This window comes from Neltuma alba, unplaced genomic scaffold (assembly GCF_004799145.2).
Source record: "Neltuma alba isolate B1F8T4 unplaced genomic scaffold, ASM479914v2 tig00002748_pilon, whole genome shotgun sequence".
NCBI lineage: Eukaryota > Viridiplantae > Streptophyta > Magnoliopsida > Fabales > Fabaceae > Neltuma > Neltuma alba.
The window spans coordinates 29,726-51,586 of NW_021632997.1; the positions used below are offsets into that span (position 1 = coordinate 29,726).

The window sequence follows — 21,861 nt, forward strand, 5'->3', positions numbered from 1 at the left end:
ATAACATTTTTTAAATGAAGTGCTTGATAGTAAATGCCTCAAAAACTATACGTACCTAAATTTTGGTTTGATGAAGGAAGCTCGGAAGCGCATTACGAGATAAGGCTAATGGGCTAGTGCCAAAGGGAAAAAGTTGTTGTTGGAATAAAATTCAACCCACACTGGTAGTTATTTAAAACGCTTGGCCATTATTTAATTAATTTTAAACAAAGTCGTCTATTTGAAATTAAGGTTCTGAGGCATTGAGGTATTTTGCTGCGGAATTGATTTGTAGAGGCTAGAGGGATATATATTTTTGATAATTTGTCGAGGGTCAGACTGCAAATTCACAAACTTAATTCTATAAATAGGAAACCAGTTTCAGTGCTCATGCAGTAATAAATACTGAGATACTCATCGTTGTGGCAAAATCTATACCATTCACCTACAGTTTTGATAGTCCATATTTAAAATTTTCAAATAAAAAATTTTAAATAAAAAAATATTTTTTTAAAAAAATTACAATTAAAAGATTGTATTTATTTTAGATTATTTATCTATTAAAAGAAAATATTTTTTAAAAACAAAGATATAAAAAATTAAATTTTGATTTTCCATATTAAATTTGAACGATTCGGATTTGATGAGCATTATGGTGATTAGTTTCTATAAAGAGAGCTCAGGATCTTGGGTTGGTCGTCTACTAAAAATGTTCTCTATCAGCCTCCTTTTTAATAGTTTGATCCAAAAATCATTTATTATGTGGCAGTAATTGTAGGCATTTCAATGCTAATCACAATGATAAGCACTATGATGCTCATTGCTATAGTGAAATTTGCATCATTCAAATATAGTTTTGATGGTCTATATTTAATTTTCAACTAATGTTTTTTAAATAAAATTTTTTTAAAAAAACTTACAGTTCAGATATTATTTTTATTTTGGATTACGTACCTATTAAAAGAAAATATTTTTTAAAAAGGAAAAATTTTAAAATTTAAATCTTGATCCTTCATATTAAATTTGAATGATTAGAATTTGATAAATATACTCATCACTGTGATGAGCACCAAAATTAATTTCATAATTGTAATTCGTAGTATTTGATCATTTAACAAGATTACCACTTAGTTTGAGGTACATTCCATGCTTATCATAAAGATGAGCATTTTCATTTAATCTAGGCTATTGAGAGTAATTTTGAATGGTCCAAATTTAATTTTAATTTTTTAAATAATTTTTTGATAAAAATATTTTTTTATTTTAATAAGTATAAAATCTAAAAATAAAAATAATCTTATAACTAATATTTTTTTTAAAAAAATAAATTTACAATTGAAAAATTTTAAATTTTAAATTTAAAATCTTAGCTATTCACATTGAATTTTAAATGGTCTAAATTGTATTACAGGAATGAGCAGATAGCAAGTATTAAATAACTAGTTGTGATAATGAGCATCTTAAAATCATTAGATTTAGACTATCCATATCTCATCTGAATAGTCCAGATTTAATTTTTTTAATTTTTATTTGTTCAAAATAATTATTTTAATTAGTATGGAATATAAAATAAAGATAATCTCTTAACTATTATTTTTTAAAAAAATAATTTTTTTGATTTAAAAATAATAAATTTAAAATTTAAAATTCGAGCTGTTCCAATGAGATTTAGATAATTTAACTCTGATGAGTTTAGAGTGCTTATCAAGGTAATGAGCATTGAAACTTGTTCCTAAATGAGGATGACAGTTATTGTCCAAAGACTTAATGTGTACTGGTATCCTGTCATAGAGTTTGATGCAAGATAATTATATCTCATTAGATATAAAGTTATTTAGTCATTAAGGTTCACTTTATCACATTGTGCTTGATTCATGATCTCACTGAAGAGGGGAGGACTTTGGAAATTAAATAATATTCATGCTACACATCCATGATTAATCTATGCCGCACGTTTGATTGTATTGGTGCATGTGACCATTGTTAGGTCTAGTCATGCTAAATTATTGATCCAATAAATCAACGGATTCGATTGATTATGCCCTGTACATACATATGTGTGTGTGTAGTGGCGTTATCGGGTGCCCATAATAAAGTTAAAACACATTTTTTCGTAACGTTTACACGTGTGAACCGGTGGGAGATTGTTAGAATAAAATTCAACATAAAGGGCCACACACGTAAATATTAAAAAGGTATGCCCATTATTTAATTAATATTAAATAAAGTTTGGGTGTTTCTGGTAGGGCCGTTCACAGGACGGGATGGGAAATCTATCCCTTTTCACATCCTTTTTTTTTTTTAAATATTTTTTGTCTTGTGATTAGATCTATTATAATGGACTCTGGTTGTTTTTTTCCTTCTATTTTTAGTTCTTTGGGCTTAGCCCTCTTGAAAGCGTTTTTTTTATTTTTTATTTTTTTGGACTTAGCTCTCTATAATGACTCTAAAATTCATTTCACCATTCTAAAAATCAGAAGCGAATATAAAACTCTAAATAAATAATAACCATTCAACTACATATGTCTTAAAAGCTACAAATATAAACATTTTGTATTACACATGTCTTAAGCATTTTGTATTTTTAACATTTAATAATTATAATATGATAAAAAATAAAAATATTATTATCAGGACGGACAACAATATCCTGTGTCCCGTCTCGTTTCGTCCCATCCCAGTCCCATTTTTGGTCCCCTCTCAAAAAAATTTCGAGACGGGTCTATCTCGTCTCAATATGGCTGGGAGACCGGCTAGAATGGGTCTATTTGATCACTCCTAATTTCAGGATATATTTGTCATATACAGAATTAACATGTGGAGACCAGATTGACATTTTTGATTTGCTGAGAGGCCAAATTGTAAATATCACAAACTGTAGTCGATAAACGGGGTCATGGTCCCGGGATAGGCTGTATGTTGGAAAGGTTTTCCCTTCTTAGAGACATTGAGTAATTTCGTACGATAACAGTATGGAAGACCAAAGTACCAACTTGTCAACCCATAAAATTGAGTAACACTTGTAATTACAAATTCAGGTATGCTTCCTTCCGCATTCAGCATCTTCTATTCCACCGAATTGATATGGGACTCTTCAGGCGAAAAAAAAAACAAAAAAGAATTGGCATGGGACTCTATGCAAGTTTATGAATTCGGTTGCAATCATTTATATGATCGATTGAGTAATTAGGAACAACTAGTTCCTTTTTTCGGGTCTCTCCTATTCGATGTTCCCAGAACTTGCTTAGTTAAGCCCGGCCGGCCCAAAAGGGAAGGCTGGGCCTATCTTCATTGAAGGCGCTAGACACCTTTTCTTGCCATCAAATATCCCTCTCATAACCCATCGTTTGTGAGTTAAGTGGTAAAAAACAAAAACCGCACCCTCATCAGCGGATGGGGTTTGATTCTTCATCATGGTGCCTGGTAAGGCATTATAGATTTGGAGGTGTCTAGGTAAATGCCTAAGGATTTGTTATAGGTTTGTCCTGCCCAACATGGTATGACCTATAGTTAGATCAAAGCTCTTACCCTTAGTTTGGATTAAAGGTGGTAATATGGGCCAACTTGTGGATTGGGAGTTGGCTCGTGGTGAGTTCGACCTATATGGATCAGGTTGGAAAAGTATTGTTTGAAGCCGAGTTAGCTTTTAGTCAACCCTAACCTGCCAATGCCCAACCCACGAACAATTATTTACTCTTCCGGTCCTAAATATAAAACCCTTATACAGTGTGTGTAAAGGTCTTATATTTAGGACTGGAGGAGTACTTTTAAAAAAAATTATCTTTTAATTTTTTTCTTATTCAATATTCGAAAAAATATAATGAAATTTTTGTTTTTTCCTTAAAATATTTGATTGAAAGTACCAAATAAATTATATAGGTATTTTTTAAAATTTTTTAGATGGAATATTATATATAATAATATAATTATAATAATTTTTAAAATATTTTAAAAATAAAAAAATAAATGCGGGTCAGCTCACAGGTGGGTAGGCTAACCCGTGAAGGGTTGCAGGCCTAGCGGTGTAGGTTAGAAAGATTGGTTTACTCGCCGCCAACTCATATTACTAGCTCTAACTTGGATTGAACTGAATGTGTGAACCCTGACCAAAATTTTTGCATCAAAAGAAAATATCCCACTCAAAATGCACTAAAGTGAAATGACCCTGCGCTCAACTCCATCAAAACTTCTCCCTTATTTTCTCCCTTAATCGTAAGATTTTAGCGCGTCACCATTTTCAACACATAGAAATGAATAAAAGTTTTCAGGAGAAGTTCTCTAGATATTTTGGCATGGTGCTTAATTTGTTTGTTCATTCCCATTATTGTGCTGTATTAACACGAATTAAACCATAGCTTTGGTCCACCCACCGCCTGAGATGATAAAGAGAGAAATAGGGACAGAACAATAATTGAGATAGCTAGTCTCCCTCTTCCCTCCGTCTGTGGTTGCAAGTTGAAGCCAATCTGAACATGTTAGTGTTTTAATCTCTGTTATAGGCGACAAGTCAACAACGTGCATATGCATACGCAGTGGAGGACTCTGGCATTACTTGCTCCCACAACATAATTAGATGTATATATGTGTAATTACAGAGATCGCCGTCCATTAGTAAGTGATAAAGTTCTCTTCAAACAACATTATCCAGTGTGAAAACCACATATCTCCATGGTTAGAGAGGGGCCTACAAATATGAAAAAAACCAGAAGGGCCGCTGTCATGATGAGATGGCCTTGTATAATTGATAAAATGGCTTCACATCTATAATTAAAGGGGGCCATGAGGTCAGACTGACCAATGCATCAAGCAACGGGCTTTAATTATGGTGCTTGAAGGGATATTAATGAATAATTATAAGAGATCATAAAAAAACTGGAATAACCATTCCATTTTGGTTTCATGGCATTTCTTTGCTTCTAGTGTTGTGTTTCCTCGACGGTGTTAAAATGACAAGGGTTTTCTAGTGTTATGATAAGGGTTTTCGTGGCCTTTTATGATGTGAGAGAGAGAGAGAGAGGACTTCATATGAATATACAGTCCAGATAACTAGCAGACAGACATATTTTTCTGTGAAACGAAGGCTACATTTACCTGTAAGCTTGACCAAACAATAATATTTTTAGTGTGTGTGTGACAAGTGTATTTTGAACTAATTGGACACAATATATATATATACACAAATATATATATGACCTCTGGTCTTATAGGACCTCGTTTGTAGACTACAAACGAAGTCTTATAATTAGAGTAGGGGATAGTATAAGTTACTTCTCATCTTGTTCAATCATTTATCACATACAATAGGTATAATAATAAAATAATAATGTTTACAGGTTTTGGTCAAAAAAACAAATAATATCTATGGTTTAATAAAGAGGCAGTTAACCAGATTCGTATATCATAATGACAAAATTAATTACACCATCAGCCACAAAAATCTCTTTTGAAAAACTTGTATGAGATGTTTCTATCAAACCACGGTTATCGCTTCTTCTTCGAGTATTTTGGTGAAATTAAGCAAGACCGTGATTTTGCTTGGAAAAAAAAAAAACAGCTTTTTTAATGGTTAGGCATGCGCCCACTAAGCCCCACAGATCTACACTAGGGAATCTTAAAACTTGACAAAACAAATATTGCCAATACAAAAAAGAAATGTATTTCTTTCAAAGCAACTAGCCAATAAACAACCTCGACTATTCTTACCGGAATGTAATCGGAAAAAAAAATATTCTTAACTGAACAGTTTTAAAATTAAACGTCAGAATGACCGGAGAGAATGGATCCACCTGATTCTCACGCAACAAAACCATTCAAATTGAAAAAAAAAAAAAAGGTTGAATTCAAAAAAATAAAAATTTAGATTTTACATTAAAAAAATTGATGAGTCTAGGTTTCATTGAAACAAAAAAAGTTATTATCATCTGAAGTCCATTATTTATCTAAAATTTTGGCATGGACCCATCAGGTCCATAAAATTTAATTTCGTAGCAAAGTGCTGCATCTCAATTAAGTGGGCAATCAGTTGAGGCAAGTTTCAGAAGGTGAAATAGGGTTTTGAAGCATCGGTTTTGAGTCTTGTTGAAGATGATATCACTCAACTTTTGGAGGTATGCATAAGTATTTAAATTTTAACCACATACGATCTAATATTTTGTTTCATTTTAACATATATATATATATATATATATAGTACTCCCTCAGATCTAATTTTAAAGTAAAATGAACTAATTTCATAATTTTTAATAAGTGGTAATTGATATATCATTAAAATTTGTACAAAAATAAATATAAAACATCCACAATAAAGTACTGTCCAAAGATTAAAAGTATGACTAACAACTTGTTGCAATTAAGTAAGGGCAAAATTTGTTGGCTTTTAAGAGGACTCTGCTATATAACTAAAACTGAAAGGAATATACATTATTTGTTTTATATATACGTACGTGTGGGTGTGTTTCAATTTCACATGATTTGGCGTTAAATACCGTTTCTGAAAAGCATACACTTTAATCCAAAACATTAACACTATTAAAGAATATTCTGAAAAGATTTTTAAAGTATATTTTTAATTAAAAATCATCTTTGAATAAATCTTGTTTACTAATTTATTTCTCATCATGCTATATCTCTAATTTATCTTTTAACAGTAATCATTATTAGTGATCTATTTAATACTTTCAATAAATTTAAACAAAATCTAAGTAACTTAAAATATTAACAGCTTATCAAAATTTTGAGTAATTTTTTTAACAAAGATATGTTTTATAAATTATATTTAAAAATTTTGAATCATAACATATTAATATTAGAATATCAAAATTATATTATTTTATAGCTTTATAATTTAATTAAAAATACATATATATGATTGCAAAACATTTTTAGTTAACATATAGGAAAATTTGCATTAAGGTCCCACTCAAGAGAATTAATTACAAATTTTTTTTTGAAATCATCAAATTAATATAAAGTCTCAGACGAATTCCCTTACTCAATCACTAAATTGTTTTCATCTTTTATGCATTGATAATTGAAAGGATAGTTGTTAGCAACTTAAGGTGTAACAATTAACAACTATCACAATAGGTATTAACAACACATTTTCTCATCGCATCACAAAGATTTAATATATAGGTTGTTAATACCTGCCATAATAGTTGTTAATCGTTGCATCTTAAATTGTTAACGACTATCTTTTTAGTTGTCAATACACACTTAAAAAAAAGATAAGAGCTATTTAGTACTTTAGATTAATTTGATGATTTCAAGAGATTTTTTGTATTTAATCCTCTTAAATGGGACCTTAATGTAATTTTTCCTAACATATATATATATTTAAAAGATTACATCACAGGTAAGTTTTAATAAATAAACAAGGTAAAACATTTAAATGTATTGAAAAATAAAAATTTATATTTATAAAATTAATTAAATTTGTAATATGGTAATGGTAATGAATTTAATAGAATAACAAAAAATATAAAAATATGCATTCAAATTGTTTTGTAATTTTGGATACAGATATGTTATATGTGATTAAATGATAATTATTAAGTAATATTTGTGTTAAGAAGGAAAATTTTGGCCAAAATAATAAGTCAACGTTATGATTAAATTGCCAACTAATGTTTAAGTGAATAAAAGTTGAATATTAAAAATAGAAGAAAATTTGTGCAGCATACATTTTTATTTTAAGAGAGGTTCATATAAGTTATCAAAATAAAATATTTTACTCTTTATTATCACCATTGCTTGAAATTAAGGGAAAAAATGGAATCGAAGGGAGTTTATTGTAATCTAAAACGGGTTTATATTTAGATCAAGCAAATTAAAAACATGTCATTTGGAAGCCTTAATTAGGAAGTATACTTGGTACTTTCTAGTATCAAACGAAAAAAAGAAAATCAGAGTTAGTTGTTAGTAGGGCTCTCAACCTAATCAGACCCAGATGTGAGCAATTCCTTGTTAAATCTTAATTAATCATCAACATGAAATATAAAAATTTTAAGGGAAAACTAATCTGAAGGCTTTTTTTAATAGTTTTCCGACTACACTAGCTACTGCAGTGCTGCTACTTCTTTGGACAAGGACAAAAACCAGTGTAGTTGGTCGCCTTCACCGCAAGATTAAAAGTTTAGCGCCAGTTATTATACGTTCGCAATTGCACGGCGGTTAATCATCATTATTATAGGATGCATGACAAGTCTGATTGCAACCCAATTATGAAATAATTTGATTTTAATTGGGATTTATGGAATTTCTTCTGTGCTTTTGTCGATCTTTATTTCTTCATGGCCGGGCCCAAATGCATGTGAAGGCGTCCAAGTTGATGATGGTTACAGCAGAGTAGTCGGAAAAGTCAAGTTCTGGGATGGACGGCGTATGTAAATGTTGAGAAACGAGCGTAGGAGAGAGCAAAGCTCGGTCTAAGGAGGTAGAAGGAGATGTTTCAAAATCCATCCGGCTTCTAACAGAAATTTTTTTCTGTGTTAATCCTTATTTAACAGTTTTTAATTTTAAGGACTAACAGATATAATGGCAGAATACTAAAAACACAATAAAAAAAATAGAACCTAATCCAAAACTACAGAAAACAAATCACACTTTTTTTCTTTTTTACTCTTCACATATCTCTGATACAATCTCCTGATTAAAAATTTTGTATATTCAGACTGAAGATGACAAATGAAATTAATTAATAACAAATTTTATTACCTTCCGACCCAACATCCATCCACATTCGTTTTTACTTTGCCTTCTGGTAGAATAATTAATGCTAAGGTTTAATTTGAACACATATAAATAAAAGGTTATTTTGACTTTGCAAAGCTTGAGAGTGACCTCACGTCCCCGAGCGTTTTGTCTTCGTTCATCATAGCCACAAGTTTCTCCTCCTATCCATTAATTATATTTTGTTTCTTTTCCTTCTCAACCAGCCTACTGCGATTATTATTGTTGAATCAGTAACGCGAAGAACCCTATATTTTCTTAATATTTTGAATTCATAAAATTTCATTCAAACATAAAGTCAGAAAGGTAGGCAATGAACCAAAGCTTGGATCCGCGTGTGATGTCATTAGATTAAATAGAAGGAAAATTACTCCAAAAGCTCACACAACACCCTAAAATACTCTATAATTTATCAAAATCATCAAATTATTGTAAAGTGCCTTGACTGTGAATAAGTTTTGGTATATATTTGCCAAAAAAAAAATCCTTAATTGAGGGGGGGAAAAAACCCTCTCTAGCTGCTGGCAACCACCCCGTCACTGGTGAGGTGAGTACATTTAGCTTCATTAATATTACCAAATTAATTAAATAGCTTTTATTTAAAAACAAAAGAAGTAATATATTGAAATTCCAACCCGCTGAGGTCATCATAATGCTTTAATTTTACCTGATGAACGTACCAGATGAACATGAAAACTATTTTAATTTGTTGGTGGGGTAATTCTCCGGAGGGACAAACAAGTGGTAATAACTAATCCACTATCAAACAATCCTTTTCGCATTCGACCATTCTTGAGTGATATAATAAGGATCGTTTCAAAAGTTTAAGTGATAAATTAATTGGCCAAAAGATAAAACTATGGCTCAATATCAGTCTGATGTTACATACACCTGTATGGCGATATGTTTTTTTTTACAGTTTAATTTGGTGACAAGGATGTGCTTACTCATGGCCAACCAGTATGGATCTGAGAGAGGAGAATGAATTATTATTAATTGGGGATGATAAAGAGGGAGATCGATGTTCATTTGTCAACTCTCTTAATTTGTCTGCATCTGCATATATATGCTTAAACCGTCGTATCAGACGTGTAAGGAAGGTAGCCATAACCTTTGAAGAAAGGACATCCATGTATATACACGAGACATGAAGACAGACAGGAGGAGGCGTTTTTGTTTTTGATTTCCCATATCAACCGATCAAATAAATGAATCAAAAGCAACTCACCATTTCAATGTTCCAAAGTCTTTTTCCCCAAAAGTTCACTTCTAATTCAGATTGCTTCTTCATCACTCTCATGAACCCCTCATTTCCTGATTATCGACTTTCCTGCAGCTTCATCAACCTCAGTCCTTTGCTTGTCTGTCTTTCTTAATCCCCTGTTTAGGAAAGATTTTTTTTTTGTGTGGCGATACCCCTGTTTAAGAAAGATTACTCCCAGGTATTTGTCACTTTCTCTCAATAAATGCTCTGCTTGATTTTTTATATATAGTGATGATAAGACATTTTTGCCATGAAACCAACTGGTGGAGACAGCTTATTAGATCTTCGACTTTGATTGTCCTCCGATCAAGTTATCACTTTCAATTTTCCGATCCTCTTCTTTCAAAAAATTCAGGCATTAGTCAACTCATCATTACAATGCACAGAGTAAACCTTTTGAAAATAATCATTTCTTTTTATTTATAACGAAAATGATAGTTTCAAAACAGAATTAAAAATATTTTATTAGATATTTGTTTATTAAAGTATTTGTCGGTATATATAATAATTAATCTGTAGTTCTTTTCGTTCAAAATGAATCAATTTGACTTTCATGTTATCTGGCAATACTTGTACACTGCTACTCAACTCATGCATTCATTATATTTACGGAAGATCGAATAAGTAATCATATGCATTAGTGAAATTTAAGAAGTTCTTAACTAGTATCAGTTGAATTAAATGGCCCTGACTTTTATGCTACTAATGCTAAATCTATACTTCTTCTGGTCCATTTTATTAGTTATAATTATTTTGAGTAAGTTTGATTCCTTTTATTAGTTATGTTATATTTTAGAAAATGTCTAAAGTTTTAATGCAATTTTTGTCATTTTTATCTTCAATTAATTACATTTGTTTGTTTATTTCTTTTTCTCACCTATTCACTTGTTCACTCACCATCTTCATAAATAAGGCTATATTTTTAATATATTTATTGTCCTTAGCAAATTTTAATCGATTTCTTAATATACATGATTTGCTATTTTGTAGTCACTTATGAAAAAAAATAGAGGAATACATGACTAATTTATTGAAATAATTGGCGGGAAAACACAAAAGTTTATCCAAATGGAGAAAATATCATCATGCTTTAAACATTGTACTCCAACAAACGTATGAACATCACTAAGCAAGGATAGAAACTCGAGAGAATCGCCAATTGCCATTGAAAATCACATTATACATGTAGAATGAGATATACACGGTCAGCTCAGAAAAAAAGAAAAAAGGAAGAGATATATAGGGACAACGACGAATGAAACAAGACAGGCACTGTTAATTCATTTTAGAACGGCGCTAAACAATCAACCGACGTAAATTATCAAAACGAGAGACATGACATGATGAAATTAAGAATAAACTCGACAAAAGTTAGTCTAATTGATGAAAGGTTGGCTTATAAGTCATACCACATGAAGTCGTGGCTTCCAATCTTGATGTTAACATGAGAATCTTATTAATGGGCAATTTATAAATATTTCTATAAATTTTATTTGAACATTAAGAAATGTCCTGACCCCAATGACCATTTGGAGTATTTGCATCCACATTTCTAATAATTAAAGATACCATAATCATATTTCTAATGGAAGTTGTAATTTATTGAAATCACTTATAATAATAAGAGAGATTTTCAATTTTTTTTTATAGAACGAGCCTAATTGAAAATGGTTTCCCTTTTATTTTCTGTATCTCAAGAAAAAATTTAAATTGATGCCTCGTTCCAATGAGAGTTCTTCTATTTCTCGTTTTTTGTTTTTCAAAAGAAAGGGTACATTAAACATAACATGAAACAAAGTGTATCAAAAAACCATAACATGAAACCAAAAGTTCACGCTTAAAGGTTATTAGTTGGATGGGGATTGAAAAAGAATGTAATGTAATCATGTGAACACCAAAAAGTTAGCGTGGTAGTCGTATGCATGTAATATCTAGAAGTTCTGAAAATAAGTTGTAAGAAAAGTTTATTATTGTAAATACAAAAGAATTGCGGAAATTTTTTTTAATATGGAGACTTTTTTTGTAATATTTAATATGATATTGACAAGCAAATGAATTCAAAGAACAATGGAACAAATCAAAAAAGTAGGGCAAGGGATTTAGCGGATATTGATACGGAGTAAAGTGGGTTTCCACGTTTACGTTTTTCCATTGATAACACCGTTCGGCCTAGATTTAAAATTGACATATATATGTGTGTGTGAACAAAATCTAAAATAACACATTTAATTTATTTTTAAAAAAATTATATATAATTTTTTTGAACTATGAAATTTATATTTATATTTAAACAATTCAAATTCCATCTTAACAACGAACATGCGCGGCCTGACACAATGTATATAATTTGAAGGGAATTTATTATTATTATTTCGCTAAATTGATGAAAAGCAGTCAAATTATAAAAACCACAAACACAATGATGAGACCAAAGTAGTAAAAAAAAAAAAGTAGAAGCAGAAGAACCTAATCACTTGATTAAATTCCCGTAACTTTCCCTTCCTTCGCATGTATGGCTAAGCCCAACGCAAACCCGCTCCTTTCCTTCCTTCTCTATTCCATTTTAGGGAAAATCTGTATTTTCACATGGCCATATTGTTGCATAAAATGGCCCTTTTTTTCAAATTTATTTATATTGCAAAAGCATTATACCTTGTGTGTGTGTGTATAATGTAACACTGTAAATACATGTCTAGTTTGTGATTTAAATTCTATTATTTTTGGAAGTGATCGTATTTTTGGAATCAAATCAGTCATATAGATTTGCATTTATTATAAATGCTCAGAGCGATTAGTATTCCCGTACATGGTCAATAAAATGAACAAGAAGCGTGTCAGTGAGTGCGGAGAAGTTTCTGCCCAGTATTTACTTTTCTTACAATCAAAATAACCTCTCCATATATGTGGATCCCACAACAATCCACAACTTCATAACCCTACGTTATGACGTGGTCAGCTCCTCGGTCGCCACCTCATTCCCCCGAGTTCTACCACTTTCATAAGGGTTCTTTTCACAATTTCTGGTAACGAAAGATCCTTCGAGTCCTAACACCCATAATTTCATTGAATTTAATTTGTTAATACAGACAGATATAAAATTCTTTTTTTTTTTATATCAAAATTATCATTCATCCCTGGAAAAGAACTCATGCAACCATCGTATCCAGCATGACTTCCTTTTCTGCAAGCATATACATAATCATTATAAAAATTCAGTTCGCGAATATTAACTAAGAGATCCGTATAACGGTGAAACGACGCCGTCAATGGTTCTAGGATGTCTATCCAAGAGAGTGACCCTTGGTTTACAGTAATAAGGTGAGACATCAAATCTGTCAGCTTTCGAGGCCGATGAGTGATCACTAGGTTCGACCTATTTTTGTCACCTACATATACATATTTATGCATGAAGTCTGTTTCACAACTGTTAATTAATTAATTAATTAATAATTGGCAACACAGGAATGAGCTGTAAATATTTGGATAGATAGATGGATACCAAATGACTTGATAACGCATCAAATATTGTTAGGCGACAAGATATCTGACGACGCGAGCCTGATATCAATATCGCGGAGGGGGATGAAGTGGTCGGATCACATGATATTGCGATAGGAAAGACAAAACTAGAGGCAGATCGATAGCCACCGGTTTTTCACGCCTTTCAGATTTTCTTGCTTTGGCAGCAAAATCAAAACACACATAGAAAGCAAACTGTAAACTCATTAACTCCCACCAAAGCAAACTTAAACATCACACACTATATCGGGTTTCAAACAAAGCCCTTAATTAATAATTAATAAAAAATATATATTCATTTGGAGTCTTCGTTGCAGTTGAAGAGACGACGGAGCTGGACAATAAAGATAAGGCCCTATCCAATGGAAACAAGCCATCATTAATTCCATTGGGTCTACGTCCTGCCAACGCAGTGTGTCTGTACGCCGTTCAGATCATTTATTGAATTTCTTTTCTCGTTATTTCTCAACCCATCCAAACTAACATTCTAGTTTTAGCATACAAAATATTTAACTTATTTGTATTTATGATGTCAAATTCTTTACACTTACGCAGGCTCATGTATCCTTTTTTTGAATATAAATTTACAATTTAATGATAATATTTTAAAAATTGATGAACTTAACATATAATGAATATAAAAAATTTAACATAAATGTTGTCCGACATGAAAAATATCACTAGTCTGAGAATCACTGTACCTGTCCCCTATATTTTTATCTCCTTAAATTAATAGCACAACAACAACCAAATCGTTTCAACTCTATTATGACCCACTATACTTAAATTTCAGCAGAAATTAAGCAAAATCATTAATTCTAAAATGGATAAAATAAAATGTATACCAACACATATGAGTAGTTAAACTGTGCGCGATTCTAAAATGTATATGTTGGCGACGTGCATCAGCGATTCCAATATACAAGAGGGTACGTATAATCATCACTGTTTTGGGATGTGATGAATGGGGAAACACACGCACATAGACATATAAAGTGAAAGCTGCACACGGTACAGGTTACAAGTACAGGTCAACCGTTGTGATTTTAAGAGACTCAAAATAGGTAAAACGTTTCAGACCAATGCATTTAATATCATAATTGGGATTTATACAAACTACTTGCTATTCTTAATATAAGAGTTCTTTAACTTTTAATTTAATTCAAAATATAAGACTTTAATTTCTTTTTTTATTTATCTATCTTTTTCATGACAATCTTTGTAATAATTTCACATATTAAATATTCTATCAAATAATATTTGATTAGTTTTCATGACAATCTTTGTAATAATTTCACATATTAAATGTTCTATCAAATAATATTTGATTAGTAATAATATTTTAAAAAAGATAATATTTATTTATTACAAACAATTAATTTAATTGATTTAAATTAATTAAATAGTTTATATATCAAGGACATGACGTAGTATTATTTTTTTGAAAAATGAGTTGTCTTGTACTTTGATTGATGGATTTGAAAGGCGTGATAGGAATGTGACAAATATGGGTTGAGCTCACTCCACACAGTAAAGTCGTATGTGCAGTCAAGTTTCACTTAATTTTTCAAGGAATGACGAATGATGTGGTGTATTATATAAGATTCTTTTGAACATATATGTATACATATAGTAGTATATTGCTATGGTTTTTCTTTAATCAAAAGGTCAAAATTCAAATTGCGTAGTTTAATTTGTTGTTCCTATTTAATTTTAACCCTTTCTCCTCAAACTCAAAAGCCTGATGGAAGGGGTCAAGCCATCGCCCACCTTCATTCATTGTTTTCCTACCAACAACACGTAATCCACAAGGTAAAATCCAAAAAGTAGTTGAAGGTAAACTTCAAAATCCCACACTTTCAATAATATAATTAACGTAACTCACAATAAATATCTCTTTATACGACCCATATTTGTCAAACTTCACTTACATTCTTCAAAGAAAACTACATATATTTCCACGGACTAATTGAAACACAAAGCAGACGAATTAAGCCGGCATACATATATATATTGCATGCACCCGAATTTTCTGAGTTAGGAACCTTCAGCATTAATAAATAATAATTATTTTCAATGGTAAAAATTATCATCAACATCCTTTTAAGAAAAGTTGCATTTAATTTTAAGAATTATAATTATAATTTGATTCTTAAAACCAAGAGTTAATAGTAGTATATAATAATTATGTAACGGGAAAAAAGAAGAAAGTATAATAATGATGGAGAGTTTTCTTTTGATTTGGCATTATTAACTAGGGCGATACTGACAATAATGAGAAGGATTGGGTAAGTTGTAGTAATCAGAAGAAATCTTAGAAATCACCTATGGTGTATGTGAAGAATAACCAAACATAAATGATGAATGAGTAATAGTAATAATGAAAAATATACGGATTACATTTCTGGGGTGATACGTTGAGCGGAGGGGAGGGGCCGTACGTGTTTAATTTGGTGCCCATGTGTAGAGATATTTGTGGTCCACCTGATCACCCCACCAACAAAAATCTCACATTTCTGCCTCCTTTCCTTCAATGCTTCCCGCTGGCCGGTAACTCTTTTCACACTGTTACCCTTTTCGTTTTAATTTATATATCATATTCATATCACAATTCGTCGGTTAATTATATTAACTAACATATAGTATTATATTCATCTTAATTATACAGTCACATGCTTTAATAAAATTGCATTCCATTATCTACAAGGATCCATCAGCGAATCAATCAATTAATAATTTCAAAAAGAAAAATGAAATACTCCTATATAGCTGCATTGGGGTTTATATAAAGGCACATTACATCTCCCTCGCCTCAGCAACACTCTTAGTTGCAACACCTCAAAACCCATACACATGGATTCTCTGCACCAGCCCCTGCCCTTGGCGCTCTTGTTCATCGTCCCGCTCCTCTTACTCCTCGGCCTCCTCGCTCGATCTCGCCGGCGCTCGCCCTTCCCGCCTGGGCCAAAAGGCCTCCCCATCATCGGCAACATGCTGATGATGGACCGGCTCACCCACAGAGGCCTGGCCAAGCTCGCCTCCCAATATGGCGGCGTTTTCCACCTCAAAATGGGCTTCCTCCGCATGGTCGCCATCTCCGACCCCGACGCCGCTCGCCAAGTTCTTCAGGTCCACGACAACATCTTCTCCAACCGACCCGCCACCATAGCCATCAGCTACCTCACCTACGACCGCGCCGACATGGCCTTCGCTCACTACGGCCCCTTCTGGCGCCAGATGCGCAAGGTCTGCGTCATGAAGCTCTTCAGTCGCAAGCGGGGCGAATCGTGGCAGTCGGTGCGAGACGAGGTGGACACCGTGGTGCGCACCGTGGCCAGCAACACCAGCAAGCCGGTGAATATCGGTGAGTTGGTGTTTTCGCTGACAAAGAACATAATATACCGAGCGGCGTTCGGGTCGAGCTCGCAGGAAGGACAGGACGAGTTCATAGGGATATTGCAGGAGTTCTCCAAGTTGTTCGGAGCGTTCAACATCGCGGACTTCATCCCTTACCTCGGGTGGATCGACCCGCAGGGACTGAACGCCAGACTGGCCAAGGCACGAGCGTCTCTGGACAGATTCATAGACAAAATCATCGACGAGCATATCCAGAAAAGGAGGAGTAAAAGCGATGGCTGCGGCGATGAGGAAACGGACATGGTGGATGAGCTGATGGCTTTTTACAGTGAGGAAGCTCAAGTGAGTGAGTCTGAGGATCTCCACAACTCCATCAAACTCACCAAGGATAACATCAAAGCCATCATCATGGTAAGCTCCCGCACGTATCCATCACCCTTTCTTCATTTTCCCACTTCTAGCTAATCTCTCCTCACTTAGCTTCTCCGTCACCTCCAATCTCGGCGAGGCATAATTTAAGTTAATTAAAAAGATTCTTCAACGTTAATGGGATCGGATTCTGACTGTTACGACACCGGTCAAAGAGACACAAATTAAAGTACTCTTCTCGTCCTTAATATAAGACCTATTTAACTAATTTGATTATATTAAAAAAATTAAGTAAATTAGTTAATTATGAGAAATATGATATGTTTTTCTTAAAACACCATAATTATCTTTTTTAATATCTTTCATCTCTCTTCTACTTGATTATGGTTAAGAGAGTATCTATAGTGATAATTTAGAAAAAATTGATAAATATAAAAAATAAGTCTTATATTTAAAACCAAACAACTAAGTTCTATATTAAGTACCAGAAGAATACTATGTTTCAGTTCAATCGTTGTATAGAATTTTGAAAACAGAAAAACATTTACTGCTAATGATCTGTGTGTATATTACAATGTCATCAAACCACAGAGAGCAGGGGAAAACTTGTTAGTTTTTTTCCCGAACAAGAAAAAACGCATGTTTTATTTATTTGTGACTATTCTGATGATGGCTACATGCGTGTTTTGTTTATTACAAAACGCCGATTCTGGAAACCAAAAGCACAAAATCATGACCATCTTTGCTTTGTGCTTCTCTCTTGTTTTTTATTTGTTGGAGCAAACGACGGATGTGGAGATTGTCCGCCTCAAATACAAGAGGTGTGACAGCGACGGATCCCAAGCAATTGCCTGTAAATTGTTTTTGTATCTGTTGGCCTCGCGAGATTTTCAAGTTAAATGACATCCAAATAGAATGTGTATAATATAACAAATTACCAGTTTATAATTATAGGTTAGGTTAACGATTTTTCATAGATTACATGAAGGCTTAATACAAATTTTGGCCGTTCAAATTTATTTTCATTTTGATTTTAATTTCTCAATATTTAAATCATACGTTTTGATGCTTTGTTCTCTGTAATTAATAAAAACTTAAACCAATTTTAGGAAATAAAACCAAAATGATAACAAATTTAAGGGATCAAAAATTATATTAACCTAATATAAAATTTGACCAATAAGCTGTGATTATTTAGAACTTGTGAATAATGCTATTTTTTTAAAAAAATATTTTATTTAAATTAAAATTAAAATATAGTTTGAGAAATTTTTATGTTTTTATTGACGACAAAAAAGGTAATGCATGACAGGACGTGATGTTTGGTGGGACCGAGACGGTGGCGTCGGCAATAGAGTGGGCGATGGCGGAGCTGATGAGAAACCCGGAAGATCTAAGGCGGGTCCAGCAAGAGCTCGCTAACGTGGTCGGCTTGGATCGCAGAGTTGAAGAGTCCGACTTCGACAAGCTCACCTTCCTCAAATGCGCCCTCAAGGAGACTCTGCGCCTCCACCCACCCATCCCCCTGCTCCTCCATGAGACCGCCGAAGATGCTGAGGTTTCCGGCTACTATATCCCCAAGAAGTCACGTGTCATGATCAACGCGTGGGCCATCGGGAGGGACAAGAACTCTTGGGACGACCCGGACTCCTTTAAGCCTTCTCGATTTTTGAAACAGGGCGTGGCGGATTTCAAGGGAAGCAATTTCGAGTTTATTCCGTTCGGGTCGGGTCGGAGGTCATGCCCCGGGATGCAACTCGGACTCTACGCGCTGGACATGGCGGTGGCTCACCTTCTTCATTGTTTTACTTGGGAATTGCCGGACGGGATGAAGCCGAGTGAGATGGACATGAGCGACGTGTTCGGACTGACCGCTCCCAGAGCGAGTCGACTCGTTGCCATTCCCAGTAAACGCGTGGTGTGCAACCTCTCTTAGATCTCATTCCAGTCCTTCTCTCTGTGGTTTTTTGTTTTTTTTTTTTGGTCTTTGAAATATCTGTCAATTATATAGACTGAGTATATGAAGAAGGGGAACAACAGCAACAGCAACAATAATTGATTCCAAAGAAAGAAGAGGAATCTGGGGGGATTTAATTGTCTTGAAGCATTTGTTCATTTGATCTTTATGCCAAATCGTTTAGGTCGTTCGGTTGTAATTTGCCCCTTTTCTTTGTTGAAGATCAATGACTTACCTCGGAATAAAAATGCAATCGCAACCTTATCTCGAAACATGAATATTAGACACTATCTATCTCTCCAATGGAAAAAATTATGCAGCTTGATTCAATTGAATCATCTAATTATATCGGACGGTTTAAATTTATTCTTTTATTAGAATAAAAACATTCGAAATTAATTTAAAAGGCCAAAGTTTTACCTAAAATGTCAAGTTCTGAGAATGCATATCTTTTCATGGTCAGAAAAAACACTACCAGAAGAAGGAAGAATAGTATGCTTTCTCATCTTTCACCTGCCAACGGCCGCCAATGATCTCTAGAAGCCAAGGTTCGACCTTGGGGTTACAAGTTCCAACGGTGGAGGAATGCATACATTTTTGTTGTTTTAGAAAACTTATATCTAAATGCTCCTAAATGGTCTGTTTCCTTTTCTATCATCGTGTTTTTGACTTTTAACATAGCCTTGTAATTGTAAAACAAAAAAAAAAGAGGCCAAAACAAACAAAACAAAAGGAAAACACAAAACTTTTTACCTTTTTTTGGACCAACACAAAACTTTTCATCCACACGCAACAATGTTAACATAGGAAAAATGACCAAAAAAAATGATTCCAAAATTCAAGTTTAGATATGAGTGATTAAATCACGATTTGCAAATTTGCTAAAATAATCATATTATTCTTTAATTTTTTTTTAAAATCAAGTACCCTCACTGATGACCAGTCAACATAGCTTCAGTGGCTGACAACTATTTTTTTTGAAAATTTTTACAATTTCAGTAACACGGTTAATCAGTTTTTTGATGCTATTAACGAGTTCAGTATAGCAGTTAACAACAAGTTTTTCAGAAAATTCAAAAAGTGACGTTTTTATAACTTCAGTAACACGATTAACAAATTGTATAATGCTATCAACAAGTTCAATATAGCAGTTAACAATAGATTTTTCAGAAAATTCAAATAATAGTATTTTTACAACTTCAATAATATACTTAACAAGTCATGTAAAGATATTAACAACTCTCATAGTATCCCACTTGTAGTTCAAATTGAACTATAAATTAGATATTATATTAATGAGCCAAACTAGTATTACTATGGTTGAAAAGTTTCACAAAATCATTTCTTGAAGATTAAATTTACTCAGCCTTTAATGAGACCTATTATTAGTTTTTCCCCCAAAAATTATACTATATTTACAAACCTAAAACGAAACAGAAATTATAATTGCTAGAATACTTTATCAAAGAAATTATAATTGCTAGAATACTTTACCAGGAATTAATATAAAAAAATTCCGAACTAAACAACCTCTTAAATTTATATGTTTTGGAGATAAAGATGGCATTTTGAAATTAATATCCGCTTTATCTTATTCATAGCTCGGATTCGGAATGAGTGAATAAAGACAACCGACGTATAATATTAAAATCTATGACCTTTTGAAAACTTCTGTCATATTTTGGCCGTTAAGTAATGGTGACTGTGAATACTAATACATGAATATAAAATACAAAATGAAATTTATAATAAATTTGAATATTCCCAAGTCATATTCAGTAAAACTCGAGCGTGAACAGGAGGGCCCTATGCTGATGATAAAAAGGCAAACTAAACGGGTGTTTGGATGAAATCAAAACCATAATTTTAAAAGTACTTTTACGGTATACAAAATAAATATGTGAAAGAGTTTGTCTGGTTTTATAAAAAAAGCGTTTTTAAAAAGTATTTTTGAATGTTTCCAAACACTTTCTAGAATTAAGGAGTCAAATGTCAGCTAAACTAAGCAATCCACTATTCCAGATAATGACGCAGGAGATGAGGGACGGTTTCAAAATGGTTGAGTCCAAAGGACAGCTTTGTCAGTTGCCTCAAGCAGAAACTAGGGCACAAGTTGAGACATACGGATCCCCATCATCCTAATCTTAAGGGCACACATTCGGTGTGTGAAGATGAACGAATTCTTCAATTGCGGCATTGTTGGGATTGCAAGGTTACGGCAGGAAGTTGGTGGCCGCATTCACAGCATATAAATTGACCTCTCATGACGTTTCCTTCTCCTTTGGTTCTCTTTCAATCAAAACGTCATGTTCTACCTTCCTTCCCCACCTACTCCCTCCCTCCTCTGGCATCATCACAGCCTGTTGCTCGAAATTTCCTTCGCATCCACATTCTATCAACCGACCGGACCGGACCGGCCATCCACATTTATTACGCAGCTCACTTTGCGGCGTCTCATATATCCGCTTCACCCAGACATGACCTGGCCTTTGGTCCCAAACCACAACCCGCTCCCACCCCCATAATGACGATGTAATATGCCTCCCTTAAACCCACTTTATTTTTATAGGCATGCATTACCATAAACATTTAACATTCAAACAATCTAAATGCAATCATAAATCTATTAGTTCTCCCAGCTAAAGAAATCCAAGTCCCACACTCAACCGTCAAGACTAGCCGAAGG

The 21,861-nt window shown here is 33.1% G+C and overlaps 1 protein-coding gene across 1 annotated transcript; it reads left to right on the forward strand.

Moving 5' to 3' along the window:
• Positions 1–16,340: 16,340 nt before the first annotated feature.
• Positions 16,341–19,447, forward strand: LOC114736902 (cytochrome P450 84A1-like). Its single transcript, XM_028924788.1, has 2 exons — positions 16,341–17,260; positions 18,531–19,447. Exons 1-2 carry the CDS (start codon positions 16,346–16,348, stop codon positions 19,152–19,154), a joined length of 1,539 nt encoding a protein of 512 aa, XP_028780621.1. The 5' UTR covers positions 16,341–16,345; the 3' UTR covers positions 19,155–19,447.
• Positions 19,448–21,861: the final 2,414 nt, after the last annotated feature.